Source organism: Pyxicephalus adspersus, chromosome 1 (genome assembly GCF_032062135.1).
Source record: "Pyxicephalus adspersus chromosome 1, UCB_Pads_2.0, whole genome shotgun sequence".
Taxonomy (NCBI): domain Eukaryota; kingdom Metazoa; phylum Chordata; class Amphibia; order Anura; family Pyxicephalidae; genus Pyxicephalus; species Pyxicephalus adspersus.
In genome coordinates this window covers 95,297,872-95,318,922 of record NC_092858.1, presented here as the reverse complement: position 1 = coordinate 95,318,922, position 21,051 = coordinate 95,297,872, and the positions used below count along the sequence as shown (strand labels likewise).

At 35.1% G+C, this 21,051-nt stretch overlaps 1 protein-coding gene across 1 annotated transcript in view; it reads right to left on the bottom strand.

Annotated features, from left to right (window-relative positions):
* Positions 1-21,051, bottom strand: part of EPHA10 (EPH receptor A10) — a 349,554-nt gene that overhangs the window by 45,010 nt on the left and 283,493 nt on the right. The window contains exons 8-10 of the mRNA XM_072419571.1: positions 14,445-14,553; positions 13,678-13,733; positions 2,810-2,935 (exon numbers count right to left, since the gene is read on the bottom strand). Of these exons, the coding sequence (XP_072275672.1) occupies positions 2,810-2,935; positions 13,678-13,733; positions 14,445-14,553 (291 nt within the window). The remainder of the gene's footprint in view (positions 1-2,809; positions 2,936-13,677; positions 13,734-14,444; positions 14,554-21,051) is intronic.

Sequence of the window (21,051 nt, the reverse complement as noted above, 5' to 3'; positions counted from 1 at the left end):
CACACATATTCTCTCAAAATCAGTCAGCATTAGAAAAACCAACCTTCGGTCAAAGATTGTGCATAAGCACCAAATAAGGATTGAAACTGTAGCAGTTCTAATATCACAAATTAGGTTGATTGTCACTGCCTTCTTAAATTTATTTTAAGAGGAATTACTGATTGCAGAATCTCTTTTTTCAATTAATGATAGATTCGGATTTACACTTTGCATGGTGGACAGCCTCTATTCCTCTAGTAAATCAGCTTAACAGACTTGCATTACAAGAAGGAGTAGTAAAACACAAAAACACAAGAGCCTAAAAATGTGATGAACAAACACGGTTTTGACAAAATTCCCAAAATATGACACATTATATAAAAAACGATTAAAAAAATAATACAGGTTAATAGGATTATGCACATCAAAATGAAAAATTGGTTAAGTAATATCTATGTAACATTGAAGTGACTTAGCAGAGATTAAAAAATAGTTTTAGTGAATTACTAGGATTTTAAGCTATGTTTACTAGCAGCTTTGAATTGGTTAAATTCTTCATATTTTGCTATGTGTCATTTAAAAAAATCCTTAACCTTACAATGAACTTATCTTTAGAAAAAAGAAGCCTGAAGAACGGAGCTTGAAGTTTAGGCGTGCTCAAGTGATTAAAGCTTCAGGGTTGTAAGAATAGAATTAATTTGCTTTAAAGTTTTCAGCAGCAAAGCGGATGAAAATCAATAAATCATTTAGTAACTTAGCATATTTCCAGACAGTTTTCTGCAAAGCCTCTCAGAACAGATGTTAGCTTGTGATGTCTCACAGAGAGATCAGCAGCATCATTTAATGCTATCCTAGCTGCAGGTAAATGAGAATATAAACTAAAAAAAGACAGCAAATTGTCTACACTACTAAACATCAGACATCCTCAAAAGTGAATCACCTTCTTCCAAAGGAGTTATGAATTCAGAGTGGTGTACCAAGAGAATTGGCTTATGTTTTTTTTCTGTCAAATTTAAGTAAAGTATTTATTCAGACATGTCTTTCTTCAAGCCTTTGAAAAAGACCTTGTGGTCAATGAAAATCATGATGAAAAAGACAATATGGATCTTGGATGAAAGCTTTGAACAAGAATAATTTTCTTATTGACTGAAACGCACAGTCCTCAATCACAATAGATTACAACAATACCATAAATAACCATTAATTTGGTTACTGGAAATGCAGAAATGAACATTTGTTCTGAAACACATTTTAGTAGTTCCATAATCTATGAACTCGTTCGTTAAAATGACATTTAATGTTAAAATATCAAAAATTGTTAGCAGACAGATTTACCTTTACCGCAAAAAGGACAAGCCATGTCCCTTCTGGAATAAAATAAACTTACCTGCAATTTTTTTTAACTAAACATACTTGTACTTGCTCCATCACAGGCACCACCATCTTCACCCAGTCCTCTTCCATCCATCTTGATTGGCAAGAGCCAGTTTACGTAATTTAATCCTGGCAGCCAGAGGTATACCAAAGTACTCATATATGTACATTGGCAGTAAACAAACTTTCTGTTTTTTTTTTCCATTTAATGCCACCTTGCATGGTCAGAATGTTTACAAACACAAGTGTGATCAGTTTTAGCATATCAATTAATGTGTAGGGGTGACACAGTAATTGCAGTATTCTGATTTATAGTTACACAAAGAACATAAACGTTACCTGTATAAAAAATTAAATTCCAGGCAAAAGGACTTTGTGGAAAATGTTACAATAATACCTGATATTCTTGCTGAACACACTGTAGTTATCGTTTAACCCTTTGTCTTCTAATACTGTTAAATTAACAGCAGAACTCCACGCCATTAAATTAATGGAACTGGTTTTCTACAAGCTCATGGTCGCTTTAGCAACTAATGTCTGTTCTATACTAATTCTGCTCCACTGCACATTATAACTAGGAGTAGAGTTGAGATGGAATAGGTACTGGTCTTTATTTTGCTGTGCAAAGCAACTGGATTTCTAAAAGAGCCCTTTCTAATGTAGACTCCGGGTCTCTTAGCTTTTATACTTAGCTTTTCGGTGCTTCACACCTTCTTTAGCAGTCATTCTCTTTGTGTGACCAGTATGGAGTAATGGAGGCACTGGAATGTGTATGATTGCATTTAGCTGCACTGGGACATAAGACAAACTCAACAATACATACTGAGCTCACATATCAAATGTATCTGAAGCTTTCCACTGAGATCAAAGTCCCTATTTCCATTCCACAGTAAACTAAGCAAAAACATAGCATTAGTTATAAATTTGTCCTTTTACTGGACATTTAATGGCACTTGAATATATTTTAAAAGAACAGTAAATCATCAATCAAAATATCACACCTTCCAATATAGTATAGTAAACTTAACTATTATACAGTCTTTAGTTTAGGGAGTTTACCATTGTGGTAAAATTCTGTAAACAGATTCTGTCATTGGGGACAACCGATGGAGAGAAAGTGTTTTACATGTCTGAGCAGAGGGGGGTGCCATTGGCGCATTCTCCCCTCTCCATAGAACAAAATGGGCGCTGTTTGTACACCACTCATCTGCCAATCTTCATCATTGTAAACGATCACGAAAGATCATTGAAAATTACATGTGTGTATAGAGCTAAGAATGTGCCACTATGTATGTTTTACTTAATATCCTGTAGTTATTTTCTCTCCCTGATAACAACACATGTACTTAAGCATGAAACATCAAATAATAACAGTATTACCAAAACACATCTTTGATTCACTTGATCAGATTATAGCTAATCATGTATTTAGTGTTTTCAACAAATTTGAACATACCTGTACCAAGAATTCTTTCTATTTTTATGCTGGAGTTATCCAATTCTTTTGCAAATAGATGAACAGCTTGCATGGGGTCCTCACATGTGTCTGGATCTATGTAAGTTCTTCGTGTTGGTATTTTGACTGCAAAAAAAAAAATGCATGAATATTGAGTTACCCTATAAAAGAACTCAGCATAAGATTTTAGAGAACTCTAAACTATCACAAAAATTTACAGATTTGGATTACTATACTGATTACTATAGACAGAATTTGCAGGTTTGAATTTGTTGTTTTCTGATATGTACAAAAGTGTGATTAAATGATGTCATTAAATTATGCATCTTAATATAATGGGATTATAATCCAGGAAATTTTATGGATGTGTACAGTACATGTGCTTACAATTTCGATCATACCTAATATTTTCTCTGCACCAGTCCCTTTTCTCTTGATACAGAGAAAATATTTGTTCTATAATATTGGTGTAAAAATTACCCTAAACGTGGTCTGACAGTTACACAGTTTCCAAAACTAAACAAAATATTCTCAAAAAAAAAAAAATTATTAGTTGGCAATTTATTATTCCATTCAAAATTTATTTCAGTCTTTTGCTATTTACAAACAATACATAAACTTAAAATTTATTAAACTTTAGTAAACTTTTAGTCATTTAGAATAAAATAGACTCTGACACCATAATGCTAAACCATTTTCCTATGACAAGACCAAATTGTGAACCGAATTATACCCCCAAAACATTACCTATTTTTTTTTAAGCAAAAGATTAGGGTTTAAAATGACCTTCAAAGTTCCAGAACTAGATAAAATATGGTTAGATTTCAAACATGCCATGTTTGCAAGTAAACCCTAATATATTACTGCATCAAAGGTGTTCCAAAAGGTAGACTGAAAAATATTCACAATGCTAAAATAAAAAGTCATGAAATGTTTGAAGTCTGTAATTTCTATTCTGTGTTATTAAGCAACCTTTGCACATACTGTGTTTTATTTTTACTGTCTTTAAAGCTTAACAAATAAATCCAAATTGCGCAAGAAAGGCTGTAGGTTTATTGATTGCAGTGGTTGTGTTAAATTTTTACTGAAAAACATCAATGAAATGTTCATTAGAAAAAAAAGTTCCTAAACATTTACATATATTCATGTACTGTATTAGCAAACAGTTTCTAAATAAAAACAACAGAAGGTGCACATTCAGGTATGATGATGGAATTTTCGAATAGGCATAAATGTAGACCAGGAGCAAAGGATGGAAGTAGGATAGGCAGAGGGACTACATGATTAGGTGCTAATGGGAACTAGTTGATTAAGGGTTAAGGTATAAGGGAAGGGTAGAAAGATGATGGTGGTGTTATAGTGGTGGGCTGAGTTTTTGGTGGCAGTCAAAAAATGCTGTACCGGAAGGCATCACAAGGTGGCGGACAGTGGAGTAAGTTTCCTGTTTGCCTCTTGTCTATCATGGGTGTAGCTTGGGGGTTCTGTGCAGGGAAGCTTGGTGGTTGGGCTCCTGGGGAGGCAATGTTCTCATGGATGATGGAATGTGGTAAAGGATTCATGTTTGGTATGATATCCATGGGGGTTGAAAATGGCAGTGACTTGCGAATAGGTGATATTGAAACCTGAGTAAGGAGGGGGTATGCCTGGGGGCCAAAAACTATCAATATAATTTGACTTGGTAGTTGGTTTTCATTGAGAGTCCCTTCACGGATCTGCAGTTTTACAAGACAGAATGGGGAGCAACGCCTCCTAAGTTACCTTTGACACGCATCCCGGGAGGCTCTTGGCTGCTCCTTCTGCACATGCCCTTATCTCGAGCATTAATGGATAAAAATTGCTGATCATACGCATGCACAGTAATTAACACTGTTGGGGGTTTATAGGGTTGGCTGTGGCAATTTTTGAGGATAGGGACACTGGAGCTACCACAGTCATGCATGTAAATTCATGAAAGGTAAAATCTAAATATGGTGATATAGATGGAGAAAAAAAGATTGGCTTTGTTTTTGGAATCTGAAATGAATTGGGTGACTTGTAAATACTGATATATACAGTTAAAGCATCCAGAAGAAAAACAAAATAATTGCTGTGGTAGATTCAGGAAAGAAGATAACTGCAAGAGATTGGTGTAACTATGGTTGCATAAAAGATTTGTTTTGTTTTTCTCAGTTTTAAAAGTTTGAAAAAGTTTTCCTTTGTTGAATTGCTTTTTGTCCTGCGACTCATCAACCTTTTTTTCTTCTAAATGTTCTTCTATTTGCTTGACTTCAGTAAAATAAAAGCATTACTATGAAAATAACTAGTGTTAAAAGTGGGCCCTAAATTCTATAATTCTTGAAAATAATTTTAGCTTCCTCCCACTGGAAAAATACATTTGAATAGTTATATTAAATATCCAGAGATCATAAATATGAAATGAAATTTATTCAGCAAAAAGTCCTTAAAAATTTACATACAAATAGATATTATTGGGTGACTTTCACCTTGGAGGTAATATGGTTTAGAGGGGGCAGATGCCCAGGAAAAAAGAGTTGGAAACCTTGATATTTAAAACCAAAATAGGTTACATCTGCCTTTTTAGTTTTAAAAAAACATATGTTTACAAAAATGTTTTCTATTTCTTGAAATAGTATATACTATAATTATGTCAAACAGAGCAGAAATATTTTCACCAAGGTCTGAAAACAACTGACGAATGCAAGGGAGAAAACGAAAATTTTTTATAATTTAAAAAAAAAAAAAAAAACCCTCAATAATTCTAAATGAACAGTGTTTTTTTTATTTAGAAATTTGTGTGTGGTAATTTGCATCTTGTATTCAAAATGTATTTATTTGTTTTAGCTGTTTCAAGTCGACACAAGTACTGTGCACTTTTTGATTTTGTATTATTTATTATGTACCCCATAGTAAGCAATCATAATTCATATTTATACTGAGTATAGAAAGAGTTGTTTGTTGCATTGAATTATTAAATAAACTATGCATGTGCCAAGTATGGACTTAGTACAACTAGCAGTTACAACAATAATTAGGAAATTATGTTATACAGTTCATGCTCTGATAGTGCCCCCTTTAGTCATTCATTACATTCTCTGTGGAGTGGGAAGGTCTTTCCTCAGGTGCCCTCGTTGCTGTATACTATATAGTACATTTCAGGTTTTGAAGACCACATGCGGCAATGGGGTGACTGGTTATTGTGGGCACAAATTGGAACAATAAATAGTACATTTAGTTTTATTTTCTTAAAAAAAATAAGAATTGGTTGGAGTTAGATGGGGGGGGGGTTAACTTTTATTGGAGACATGTCTGGTTCTAAACCATGTCTGGTTGTAAATACAGTCACTTCAAACAAGCCTTTCTTAAACCTCTTGATAATTAAATATTAATTAATGGAAACATTAAGCATACAAAATGCATAAAAATATTTCTGCATACCAACGGTTTAAAAAAGCAAAAAACAGGAAAAAGGATTAAGTTAATTAGAGTTTATATTGTTTACCTAAAGTTTAGGACTGACGTTTGGTCAGTATACAAGAGGTACCATGGAGTACATTAAGGGTAATGTACTAAAGGAGTATAGCTTGCTCACTTGGCAAAGTGAGTTATCACTCTATAAGAAAAAGTTCCCTTAATTTTTTTTAATGAGGTGACTTGAATGAATTAAAGTTCTGATGCCTTGAACTATCCACTCATAAATAAGCAAATCCTATATGTTTAATATGTTTGTATTTGTTATTCTTTAATTATTGCCATATTTGTAGGCTAAGTAAATTACTCTTGTAAAAGAATATTTTACTTTTCTAAATGAACAGCCTAAGCTTTAGTAAATCAACCTCAATTTTGGTATTTCATTTTTGAATGAAAAGTATAACAGTCTTATTTATGTAGGAGACTCACATTTACTTTAGCATTTACATATTCAATATAGCAAGTCCATCTGGCAGAAAGGGGTTGGAAGGTAAACCCGATTAATAGGGTGTACCTAATTTGTGTACATTTACAACTGACATAGCATTTTTTACATTTTGAGTGCACAAGCATGCAAATCTCATGGCAGCAGACAATCCAACAAATCTATTCATGACTGTGACAGGTCAGAGTTGTTTACTGGCATAACCTCTCCCAACCCCCCTTAAACCTTCACACAATAAAGACATCTGCGAGTCTGGTGCAAATGGCCTCTTGGCCTTTTAAAACAAATTATTCAACATCTCCACATATTAGTATTAAATTAACCGTACAACATTGCAACATTACAACATACTAAAATCCAGCATATACCAGTCCGGTTACAGGTTCTCAAAGACATTAACTTCACCACCAATTAAACCAGGGAGCTACGCTTCCAGTGCTATGAGGCACAAGCACACTGCCTCGAGAACTTTATCAATTTCACATACAATCCCAACAAATTACGATCCATTTGTTGACCAACTGCCCCCCTTCGGAGATCTATACCATAGTTGGCTCTCCATACACTTCATCATCTCCTCCACACACTGCCCTTGAGGACCTCAAACTGCCCAAACCACCCCTTACCTCAACAGCAGGGAGGGAGGGTGGTAATCTTCTTCGCTGCTATCTAGACCTCTGACCTCCTCCTCACTCCCCACTTACTTCCATACCTTATTCTCTTTTGTTTATCTTACCTACCTACCTCCGCCTTGCCCTCTCTTTGACCTTCCATACCTCTGTCTCTTTAACCCCATTTTGCTTATCTCAGCCTTCCCACATAGTCATGTTGGCCATACACATATCTCTCTCCTATTTTCAGGCTCTTGGCCATTTTCATCAAAAACATTAAGTATAGCAAACAGGGGTGGGGACAGTGTTTTACAAGATTCTGGCTGCTAAAAAAACAGATACCTTGGAAAGAATCACTTCAATTATGTCCAAATTATTTGAAATATTCAAACCCCCAGCAAATGCATTTTCTGGCAATGAATAGGTGAATGATCTCATACAAAACCATCCGCTTTAAACACATACTGTAACTATATGAGGGGTTAAAGATGCAGCACAACACTATATAGCCGATTCAAGGGTACATTCAGCACTAAATTTAAAGGTCAGCTGCCCCAAATTGTTCCTACTTAAAATTAGCCCGTGCTTACAAAAACAGGTCACAGTATAACGATTGCAAAATAATATGTACTCTGTAGCAATCACTGTCTGGTTTCCATACACAATTTATCCTGTGTGATAGCAAAAATATCGCCCTGATTATAGTTTGCTCCGCATGACCAGCTCCACACTTTCAGGTGAAACTCATTTTAGATCGGCTCATTCATCCGAAACCCACAATTAAGTGAAACAAATGCGTGTCCCTTGTCTATCACCCAGCTATAGACATACACTAACAGCTAGTGATTAACGGAGCTGTGATGAGAAGTGAATGTTAATGTTGTGTATTGTGTATGCTATCTCTTCGTAAGTCTGTGTACGGGGGAAAGACTGCTAAAAAACAAAACCATATTGATAAGGATGAAGGAATTTTATCTACTTGTAATTTAGCAACATTCCACAACTTGCTGCAGTAAACAAAATACAGGTTTATGATTCCGGTCTTATCAAATGTCATGCATTTTCATCAGTCCTTTTTACATTTTTTTTCTTTTATTAACAAGTTTGCGTTTTATAATTCCTATTTACCCTTATTTTTAAGCTACCTTTTCTGAAGTCTTAAAAGAAACCTTTAATAAAAAAACAAAGACATGTACTTCTGAAATTGTTAGTTGTTATGTGATTCTCTGGCTCCAGTTTGTTTGATATTTTAGAATTGGGTTTTATATAGTGTTGGTGGAATATCTCACTATTCGAATTGACAGCTAGTCAATCGAATAGGGAGATTTTGTTCAGGTGATTGAACGTTGAATTTGAACAACATTAAAGTCTGGAAAATTTGGGTTATTTTCGAGACTGTGTAGAACTGCAAGAGCAATCAGTGGAGCTGAGCTGACAGCTCTGCTCCCCGATTGCTCTTGCAGCCCTTTACTAGTTGTATGTGTTCTTGGATAGAGTTTCTCTATCCAAGAATACAGCCGCATTCATTGAGAAGATCCCGGGCACTGGAGGCTAAATGGGGACAAGTCTTCCCATTCATTCAACTCTAGTCCTCTGTGATTGGCTGGGGAAAAGAAAATCCTCATGACGATTAAGCTGTCATCAGGGTTTACTTTTCCTCGGCCAATCACAGAGCACTAGAGGTGATGAATGGGGAGACTTGTCCTCATTTAACCTATAGTGCCCGGGGATCCTACACTGACAGGAGGATTTTCAGGGCTGTACAGTGGTGGGAATCATTCTGTCATTGTGGGATAACATGTAAAAAAATAAAAATTAGTTGCACAAATCACACACATTCAATAAATTACTTTAACATTAAAGCCTCTTTTTTTAACACATTTTTTACACACGAATTTGCACCGTCGAATCCCATGTTTTTCGAGTCGGGTCTATCCGAATTCGAACAGCCATATTCGGGTCGAATATAAGGACAACCTGAACTCGAACACCAACACTAGTTTTATATACTTTAAATTCCTTCATCTGTGGGACTTGTCATCATGTAAAAAAATGACAAATTGAAGAATAATTGGCACCTGTAATGACTGTGTCCTTTGGGTGAACTTGGGATGACTATGCATTAGGAAATACTATTGGGTTGTACTAGTCTTTTAATTTCATTATTCAAGTTTTTTAACAATTTTCTTTGCATTGGTCAGACCACTTATATGTATTTGGAAACTATAGGGTGTATGTATAGGCATGCACAGGTACAGGTACACAGTTATATTACACTAACATTGGTATGCTTTGCTATCTGCCTTATGTTTGGCTTTAATGACAGGTAATTTTTTTTTATTACAACATAATTATTACCTTTTTACCACTTTCCTATTAGTAAGAACAGCTCTTATACATTAAATATTGCATTGCATTTGAATTCACAGGCAATACAAAGAGGAGAAAAAAGCGGTGTGCATACTGAGTCAGGCAAGGACTGCCAGTGTAATGCTTCAGGGAGCAGAAGATAGCAAAATGACATGACATCCGCCAAAAAAATCAAATCAAGTTATCCTTTCTCACATCTGGACCAACTTTGACAAGGCCTGTCTGTGAAATGATTGCATCTTGATAACCCAGAGATGTCCCACAAAGACAAAGCCTTATGCCAAGCGGAGAGGAAAGCTGACATTGTCAGCAAACCACGTAGAATTCTAACAACACACAGTGTCTTATACACTCTATGATCGACTTGGTTTATTTTTCTTGAATGGCAGACTGGAAAAGGTATCTGTGGCTGCTGTATTATCACTGTATTAATTTGTTAGTGTTTTGTATTTATTGGTTTTCTTGTGCTGCCATGGCATTTTATTTATTTTGTTATTTGTGTTGTACTTAACATTTTTTTTTGTATGCTATTAGTTAGATCTGCCCTCTAGTTATACTTTTGCCTTTTGTTCCATAACTAGTTTAATTTTCAGCCTCGTTGAGTGAAAGGTGCTTTAAAGACTAAAATGGATTTTAACCCATTTATAAAACAGTGGGCTCTATTTTTTAAACAGGGAATCAGTGCTGGGTTCCACCATCGTTTTCAGTCTTATTCTTCGCATGTCACCCGATGTCGCACTCTGCATGCGTGAAATCGGGTGATATAGATCGGGGGAAAGTGCCACTCTCACTGTGAGATCCACATTTTTTTGCTCCCACTGAAATCAGGCATGTGCAGAAGGAGCAGCCAGAGCCTCCAAATCATACGTGAGGTAGGTATCCCGGGAGGCTCTGCGCTCCATTCTATCTTGATCACTGCAGCATTCAAGACAGAAAGGGACGGTGCTCCACCCTTTTTATTTTTTAAAAAAAAGGTTGTTGCACATACAAAAATTACCTTATACAAAAGGGTTTTCTACCCTTTTATGTAAAGTAAAAAATATTTAGTGTAGCCCTGCTTTACCAGTATTTAAGTAAAACAAGAATATACTGGAATTGTGGCATTGTATTAGAAAAAGTCTGCTTGAGACATTGGTTTTAATGATATTTAAATAAAAACTTTCATTAAACCTTGAAATGTACATGATTATCCTATTTGAATAACCATACCCATAACCATTTAAAAAAATAGACAGATTTTATGGTTGTTTTTTAAAGAAATTTTTTTAGAAAATAGTGTTTGACTAAAATCCTGTTAAATAGAAGTATAAACATGCTGGAATTACCCTCATGTAACCCCCAAGACAGTAGAATTCAGACTAGGGGAAATAGAAACAGCATTAGCAGACAATAAAAACATGCTAGCAAGTGAAGAGGGCAGAGAAAGAAAAGTGAAAAGTTCATTAATGTATTGCTGCTGTTTCAGGGTTAATTCAAAGACTGGAGAGGAGAGGTGAAAAGTCTGACTTACATACTAATTGTAACAAAAGTTAAGTAACCAACCTGGCTCAAATGCTTGGTTGGGTTGTTCATCAAACAGTAAACCAGTGGAGGGAAATACAGATCTTTTGACATGTGAAACTAATTCTGTATATATTTGTAAAATCAGGTCACCAGTCTGGCTTTTCTCTTTTAAGTAACACTGGACTGTCTCGTAAAATTGCAAATTCTTGGACAGGTAAAGCTGCTGCATACTGAATTTAGCTTTTTGATTGGAGTTCAGGTTAAGCCTGAAAGTTGCCAGATGGGTGAAAAATATTTGAATATGATTGAAATGTTTGCAAAATGGATAAAACAAGGGATCAAAATTTCCCTCAAACATTCCCTCCTGGAAATCTTCCAAGTCCATGTGCTTCAATGGCAGTGATTGATTACCACAAGGAATTGTTTGAGGGAATGTCAGATACCCTGTTTTTTTTTAAATAGAGTGCAATAACGCACTAGCCCCGTGATATTTTTATTGAACATGCTGTCAAATTCACGTGACCTCTAACATTTGTGTGTAAAATAAAAAAAAAAATAGTTGTGGGTAATTGTTACTGTGATATTTTGAAGAACAGTAAATGTCTAATTTTTTAATCCTCTTTCATTTTCAACAACATTTTTTTGCATGTTTAACTTTTTTAAGTGAACAACTTTAGTCACCGCACAGCATGGCTAGTCATCAATTTCAAAGATCAAATGCCAGGATACGTTTTGTAGGCAATGTAATTAGGCCAAGTGGTCTGTACTAAAGCCAACTGCAGTGATGATGATCTTGAATTTATATTATACCACAATTTATATGTAGATTCTAAAACTATTGAACACTAAATGTGATAATGTGCCAATTATAAAAATACTTGAAATTAAAAAAGTCAGAATGTAATAATTTGTACACAATGGCGCTGTACTTTAATTAAAATCTTGTCTGCATCTACAAGACTTCCCCAGAAATCCGACAAGTAGATAAACAGAATTTCAAAGATTGCTAATGCAATTTTCCCTGGAAATTTTAGATATCTGTCCCTTCTTCTAAACTTTCACCTGGATTCACCTTTATACACTTTTAGGATATAGCACAGATGAATACAAATTTCACAGAAAAATAATTTAAATTTCAGGTGCTGGAGAGAAAATACATTTAGTAATGTAAGACCTATTGTCTGAAATATACAGCTTTTAATAAAATAAACAACTTTTTGTTTTGGGGGTAATTTCTCCCTTTTATATATGCTACTGCATCTTTACCCTGGTGTTTGCATTCCTAGGGAAGACTGCAAGAAGATGGTGGATGATGGACTGCAAGGTCCACCTTTATTATCAGTGAACCTGGAGCAATGATGTGAAGCTGAATTAGGAGCATATGTGTGTAGAAAAGAAGTGTCTGTGAAAGCTGATAGAGAAAAGCAGCACCGAATTGCACTAAGAAGAGGTGAAAATGGTATTTTAAAGGGGAAAAAACCCTGACAATTTTTTATGATACAGAGTGCTTTAGCAATCTGAGAACAATTATGCAAATTACCACAACCATGGCCATTGCTGGAGCTGGTAGGTGCACAAAACAACCCCCTTCTGCTTTATTTGCTTCTTTTACATAGAACTTTGCTTGTTTCATTGATTCTAGTCTGGCTTATAATATAATAATATTGTGTAAGTCTATAAATATAGACAGCTGTAATTTTTCCAATCATGATAATAAATGTGTAGCTAACAAGTATACAATAAAAGACCCACCCTTTAACCTGGGCCTATACCCACGGCTACTTCTATGGTATATCTAGACATGACTGCAAACTGCCAAAAACAGATTTTATGTACACCATGGGCTCACATGAGATCTAAAAAAAGTTGTTTTGATCTATTTGGTTGTCTTTCTGATATAGAATTAGAACTGCCTGACAAATGATATATACCATATATGCTAGAATATAAACTAGAATATACCTGATTTGAACATAAATTGAGGTACCAATTTTTACCTGACTCAAGTACAAACCTACAGCACAAATGTAGCTGACACTACTAACATTAACAGCAATAATCAATAGATATGCCAATAAAATTAACAATAATAAATACATACATGGTGTTTTTTTTTATAACATGTATTTAAAATGAATAAAAAAAATCACATACATTCAGTCTATGTGTATTACTCCCCCCTTCCTATTTATAGGTTTAAGTATTTACTTAGTTATGATTGAACTCATGCTCTTAAATGATCTAGTATGGTGCTGTGTCCTCATGTTAAGTGTGTAACAAACTTTAATATTTGCATTTGTTTGACAGACATATACAGTATGTAATATATATATATAAATTTTAAAAATGTAAAAGTAAACAAATGCACTCGGTATGAAGACCATACGTAAGTCTGTAAAAGTCAAGGACTTTTTTTTTGCTTATAATTCTATTTATGTTGAAGTTATACCAATACCAATGAGTATACTCACAATGGAAGTACAATTCTTCATCCCCATCCTGACTTGCCTTGCTGTAGCCGCACTGCCTGTAAAAGAAGAGTGATGTGATGTTATGTAATGGCAACGGTTTTGTGCCAATTGTATTTATTCTTTACAGGTTTTGTAAACCGATGTTATATATTTTACAATATGTATAAAATGCTATTTTAATTTTAATTAAATATTTAAAGAAACATACACCCATCATCACCATTGAGTTAATAATCTAAAATGAGAACACGGGAGCAGCTGTTTGTCTTCAGAAACAGATTCCCTGTTTTAATAATATAGTCTATAATGTTTTGCTAGGGAAAGATTGTGTATTTAGAACCAGTTTTGACAAATCCTGTTCGGCAGGATAGGATACCAGATTTTGCTAGAGAATAGTATCGCCTACAGGTATACAAGAATAGTATCACCTACAGGTTCCTGCAGGTACCTTTACCCTCCACCAAATTTTGACTAGATGAATCAGTGGGCTAATAATCCCTTCTTTCTCTCATCTTTCACCCTCTCATTTTCACCATGGTCACTGCAGTCAAAACTCTACTATACAGTGGTTTGCAAAAAACATGTCAGGATGTAACAATGAATACAAAGATATGTTAATATGTGTTTTTAATCTGATTTTAGCTTTTTACATATTGTATCATTACGTACTGAATTAAAATTAATTTGTAATCTGCTAATGCAGTAATATTTTATGCAAATGTGGTAGTTACCCTGTGTATCTTTTGTTATAGGTTAGGTAGTCTTACCTTCTCCATATCATGAGTCCCACCACCATGGAGAGCAGCACAATGAATCCAGCCACAGACACTATCACTATGATGATGAGGGGGTTCTGTTCACTTGATGCCAGAGCCACTGCAAGTCACATGAGAAGAGTATATCTTTAACAACAGGTAATATAATGCTGGAATACTATGCACTTCAAAAATAAGAACACTTCAACATAAAACTTAATAATAAATCACTAATAATAATCAGAACATTAGTAAAGAAATGCCATCCCACAAACACACCTCTGATACCTAAAGGTCATTAGGAAATAAGCTGCAGTTCAAATCTACCTCTAAATGTCAGATGTAACTAGAGACATCTCAAACTGATCTCAAATGAAAGCAAAATGTACCTGAAATATGTTTGCATTTAAAGAAATACAATCCTCAAACCACAGTAAATGATTAGGATTTGCACATAAAAAAAACTCAGTCTCGTTTTGTTATAGGGTTTTCCACCGGATGGAGAATGCTGATGATGCCTAAGGTTGCCAGTTGCCAAAAATATATTTTAATATATACATGTCCTTAAGAAATAACTTCATGATTGTATTTTTTGTCCTGCTGTCAGAGGAATTGGAAGTGAAATCTTGCCAACAGGATCACAGTAAAGTCTTGACAGGTATATATTTTACATTGATCTTTAAAACTATTATCAAAACATTTGGGATGAATGAAGGTTGATTATCATTTCAATAGTTTAGGTATTAGGGTACTAAATAATATATATGGGTAATACTTGGACTGTCTGTTGGACATGATACGCAAATGACCATAGCAAACACCTTTTCGAGGTCAAGGTATATAAGCAAGACTGAAATTGTATATTTTTTGTTTTCCAATAAAAATATAAAACAAAGCAGAACTACCTAACCCAGTTATTTTCAACCAGGGTTCCTCCAGAACTTCCTAGGAGCTTTGGCTGATTGATCTCTCATGTCATAGTTTTGTGGCCTGCGCCACGTGGCAGAGTGTGTAGCATGACAGTAAAGTTTTATTTAGCGATCTGTAAAGGGAAATTCCTTCCACTGACCACCAATGTAAGGTGTTTTCTTCATTGACCTCCTATGTTAGTAGGTGTTCCCTTTAAAATTCTTTGAAGTGTTAAGTTAAGGCTGACCCAACCCAATCCGTGGTATAACTACCACATGTACAAATTATGGGCATTGCTTGGAGATCACAGTGATGTGTTAAAATACATGGAAAAGTCACACGTCTCTTTAAATAAACATAAACATTACACACTGTTCTTCTGCCAGGTCCACTTTAATGAAATCCGTATTTCAAATTTACCCTGCTGAAATATTAAATGACGCCTTTTGGCTTCCACAAGCTCTGACACAGCCATATAAGATGGCAGGAGAAAAAATATTCCTGTTTATCACAAGGCCGTATTAAAATGATGACATCTGAATGCTTTTCTTATTCATTAATTTTCTGCCACCCAATGTTTGAATAAGAAGGCTCTAGGCAGCTACACTTTTTTTCCATAAAAATTTTATTGGATTCAATTCATTCTGAAAATGTCTCTTGAGCAGTAAACGGATGCAATTTAAGGCCCCGTTAAGCACAATCTGTAAAATTCATACCGAGCAAGCTATCATTCCAACCTTTCATTTATAACTGTGCTGTCTGTTTAAATGGAAATCATCCCTTTCTCAGACAACAATATTTTTGACATGCATGCCTCTGCCATACCTTTTTAACCAACTGTGGGTGAGCTGTCTATATTGTGGCTTTGGAGCCCTTTAATGGAACAAAATGAGAGGTTTTCATACATACATACAATTTCTCAGCAGATAAAAACCACTTGCCCCAACTAATCGGTTTTCTTCCAAATTGATATAAAATCCATGCCCTAGTTAATCCTTAACCTCCTCCAGAAGCCTTACTGCAGATTACAAACCTAGGGAAATCATAACATGCCACAGACAGCTCTACATTGTAATAAATGGAAAAAGTTTGCCACTTTGCAAACATTCATATATTTGTATTTTTAGATAGGTTAGCTTAGGTTTTTATGTGAACCAAAATGCTTTTTTTCTTATAGTGGAGGATAGGACAGACTGTAAGATAACATTTACAATTTCAAACAAATTTAAACATCCAGAGCTATAAATATTTCCCCTCAGTCCCTATCTGCATGTTTGTGTATTAAACCATTCTCCTATGTAGGTATTGGGGTTGGTATAATAATTTGAAAGACAGAAGAGGAGGCACCCTGTGCCAGATTGTAATGAGTGATCATCCATGGAATCCTCTAGAGTCCTTTTGCTATTCCATGTATTATCAACACCTATTTGTAAAGTAGTAAAAAATATAAATATAGTTATGCAGTGTTGAATCCATTGTTTTATACTTTACTGATAAAAATAATGAAAGGGCAATCCCAGGGTTGCAAGTAACAACCCAACCCAAATATGTCAAGACCAAATGCTTTCTATCCTATGTTGTTCTGGTGCTTGGTGGAAAACTAAAATAAATTAATTTTTACCCTCTCTATAGGCCTAATTTATCAAATTTCTCTAAGGACGGTCAAGATACACTTCCACATGAGTAAAGCTGAAGCAAACCTGGATCACCCAGCCCGATTTAATAAATAATGCCCAATGTGTCACAGATGATCAGTCTACTACGAGTCCCCCTGGCTCTCTTAACAAAAGCCCCCTTGGCTTTGGGAGGTGTCCATTATTGCTGTTATATCAAGTGGAAGCACAGTGGCTTAGTGGTTAGCACTCTCACTAGACCTTTGCAGCACTAGGTCCCAGGTTCGAATCTTGGCCAGGACACTATCTGCTTGAAGTCTGCAGGTTCTCCCTTTGTCTGCGCGGGTTTCCTCCAGGTACTCTGGTTTCCTCCCACATCCCAAAAACATGCAGTTAGGTTATTTGGCTACCCCACAAAATTGATTTTAGACTGTATTAATGACATATGACTATGATAGGGACATTAGATTATGAGCCCCTTTGAGGGAAAGTTAGTGACATGACTATGGACTTTGTACAGCGCTGCATAATATGATGGCGCTATATAAATACTGTGTAATAATAAAATTAATATTATCATTTCCACAGAGCCAGTTTCAGCTAGATGAAATGAAAAATTCTGCTAGTGTTGTGTAAATGGTTGTATTGCTCTTGATATGTGAATTATGTGATTTTCCAGAGTGAGTAGGACTGAGTTTCTCTGTTGAATTATTCTAAATTTCTAAATGAGGAGTACGGGCTTGTTCAGACCCACAGTAAAAAAAAATGCATCATTTACAATTCCAGAAAGCCTACTCTGTAGAGCTAGGCATCTGAAATCAACTTTAGGTGCAAATGCTAACATTTGCAAATGCTTGTCCTTTTTTACCGCTCAAAACTAACTGGTTTTACCTCAGGTCTGAACAAGCCCTAAGAAGAATGTAAGGTAGCTCAGGTACGTCTCTTATGTGTATCCTAGTTTGCAAACAGATATCATACACAGCAGTTATGTCAATTAATGTAAAGTGGGTCTTACAGCCATGCTATGCTGGATCTACCTAACTCCTCCCACAGACCAGAGCATGAGAATTAAATTTGTAGCAATATAGATAGCTGAAAACTGGAGATCTTTACAATTAGTGGGAAGGTTTAAAACTGTATACAGTATTAGTTTCTGTGTTGGAAAGATCTCCTTTTTCAAATATGCAACACATAGTTGGAGTAAATCTTCCAAAGTGAGGGTAATGCTTCTTTTAAAACATGACAGGTGATACAATATAGATATACACAATCACAAATTATTTATCATCAATTTAAATATCAAACAGTTCAGCACATATGGAGGGCATTTTAAGCACATCCAATAAAAATCAAGCTGTCTTTCAGTAAAATCTTTGTAAAGTATTTGTGATTCTAAGGCAGATTTATCACTGAAGATGATGTTTTTGATGCACAATTGAAAAGTCATCAGCGTACATCTTCTTTGGACTTTCTGACGTATGTTCTTTGAGTCAGAAGTGCTATTTTTTATTGAGCCATGTTAGGCTCGTCATGGAAGGGCTTGACTGGTTTGGCTGTTTAACTGACCTGAGAGTAAAAAGTTGTTCAAGGAACACTTAGCAACCTCTTGATGAACCTTAGGGTTCCACAGAAACCTGGTTGAAAAATGCTGGTCTAGGCCATGTCATAGTTTGGTTGCTAGCTTGGCTGAGCCCTACTATACTGGTCAATGTCAATGATTTTATGGTATTAATGAAATGATCAGCATTACAATCTGGCCTCTGAATTGATCAAATACAGTGCTTTTGGCTTGTGAGTTGTATTCAAGTCAATCAGTTTCACTGAATTATTGATTGAATGATATCAATACACATGCGGTTATCATAGGACAACTGTCTTCATTGTAAGCCTACTGTGAAAGTAAAAGGATAAGGGTACAGACTATTCTCACTTAGCTTACAATCATGTTATTGCCACACCCTACTCATATGAAATTGGGTTACACTAAAATATATAGACAAACTGAGAGACAGATGGAGTGTTTAAATGGCAATACATTTTGTATTTCGTTACAAATACCAAAAAAACAAAGATCAAGATATGATATAAGTTACAAGTACGGTCATAAATCAGTGGGGTGCTTCTGACCAATAACTTTACATAAATTCTCTAGATGAATATTCAATCCTAAATATATAACAATAATGGAGAAAGAGGAAACAATGCGCCTATTGGCTTCTTCAGGGGAATTTATTTTTTATGTGTATTTGATGTGTATGTGAATCTGAACAAAAGATAAAATATCTCTATTTGATTACTATCTGAAACAATATCTTTCAATGGTCACCAGGACAAACATAGAGGATGAATGTCCCCTGTAAAGAAAAATATTTGGATAAAATTGCGACCAGGCACTGGATATTTAAATACATATATATATATATATATATATATATATATATTCAGCAACTGTTACATAGGATTTAAAACAAATCCTTACAAACCCCAGTAGATGCAGGAAATGTGGAACAATGCGGTAACAATGGTGCAGCAATCATTCAGGTTGGGTCTGTGCACTCTTCTCTCTCCCCCATCCTGTGCTTCCTTCTACTTTGTGTTGACATTAGACTGACTTGGCACCTCATCACTGCCTCACATTAACAAGGATGCAGCACTCTATAAACCATCTTGCATGATTTAATGCATTGTTAATCCTACTTTGTTACATGTATCACTATTACTATTTACTACTACATCACTATTACTTTATTTACAGCTTGTAGTGAGACACATGGCCAGGATATTATATGCTGATTAACAATATTAGACTATTTTATATCTAGGTTACAAATTGCTCATGTGAAAACTGTCTGTTGTTGTAACAACCGCCAGACAATAGTTAGTTACCTTGACAATAGGTTTGAACCGAACTCAATGAAATGCAAAGTTGGCCCATATCCAAACAGTATCACTATTCCTGACACTCATTAGAACTGAGAAGCCAACTTTAATGATTGCTAAAACATCTTAAACATTACAGAACAAGTGCAGCCAAATGTGATCAAGCACCAGTAGTACTTACAAAATATTGTTTTATTGGTTATGTGTGATTTATGCACTATATAAACTGTAATATTAAAAAGGTTTAAATTATTTGATGTACACTATGTTTTCAGAGATGCCTTGAATGTACGACTTGCCCCTTAGGAGTTGAGATTGTGGAACATTACTGTGATTGGTGTAATGCCTTTAAACACTTTTTTTACAAATACATCAGGGAGACATCAGAGGTTTTATGGTTTTATGGTGTAGAGAAAATATGTTTCCCAAATGAGATAAAAATATGCATTCTATACTATTTTAAAAGTCCCCCACAGGTTTTAATCACAAGTGGGATTGTAGACTTTTGATTTTATTCGATATCGTTTATATCTATGTATTATTTAAACATATATTTCACTGTGTAATTTTTGCTATTTGTTTTATTATTCAAAGTCATCATTTGTAGCTTTTTGTACAATACTTTGTATCAGTATGGATCCTAATTTGCTTTATTATGCTTCTGTTCAATACCAGAATTTAGGATGCTTTTTATATGTTAGTGGGCAACATGACTTCCATCAAAAAGTTTTGGGGCTTGTACCAGGTAAACTTCCTGGGCCCTTTTCCCCATGTAAAGGTTCTATTGCAAAAGTGAAGCTCTTTTAGCAGGGGCCAGTACAGAAGTATCCCCTGTCCCCCTCAATGGTGGCCCTTGTGGGAAAAATTCAGTAAGCTTTATAATACTTTCATTTTAGGTTCTGAGATCAGCAATCTGCGACAATCAATTTGCCTGAAATGTGTCAGATGGTCAGTATGTGATGAGCATAATGACTTATGAAGCATCTGAAGGAATGGTTTGTTGATGTCAATTTATTTGCTTTGGCTATATATGTACAGTAATGGAAGGGTATTCTGTGCTGGAATGCCCCAAGGGCATCAAAGGAGTATTCCTACAGTCATACACCTATCTGTAAGCACTAGGAATTCACAGGGTAAAAAAGCAAAGAAATACTTGTGCTGGACAACACATGTATCTACACATCTAGTGAATCTGCCCTATTTATTATGCAGCCAAT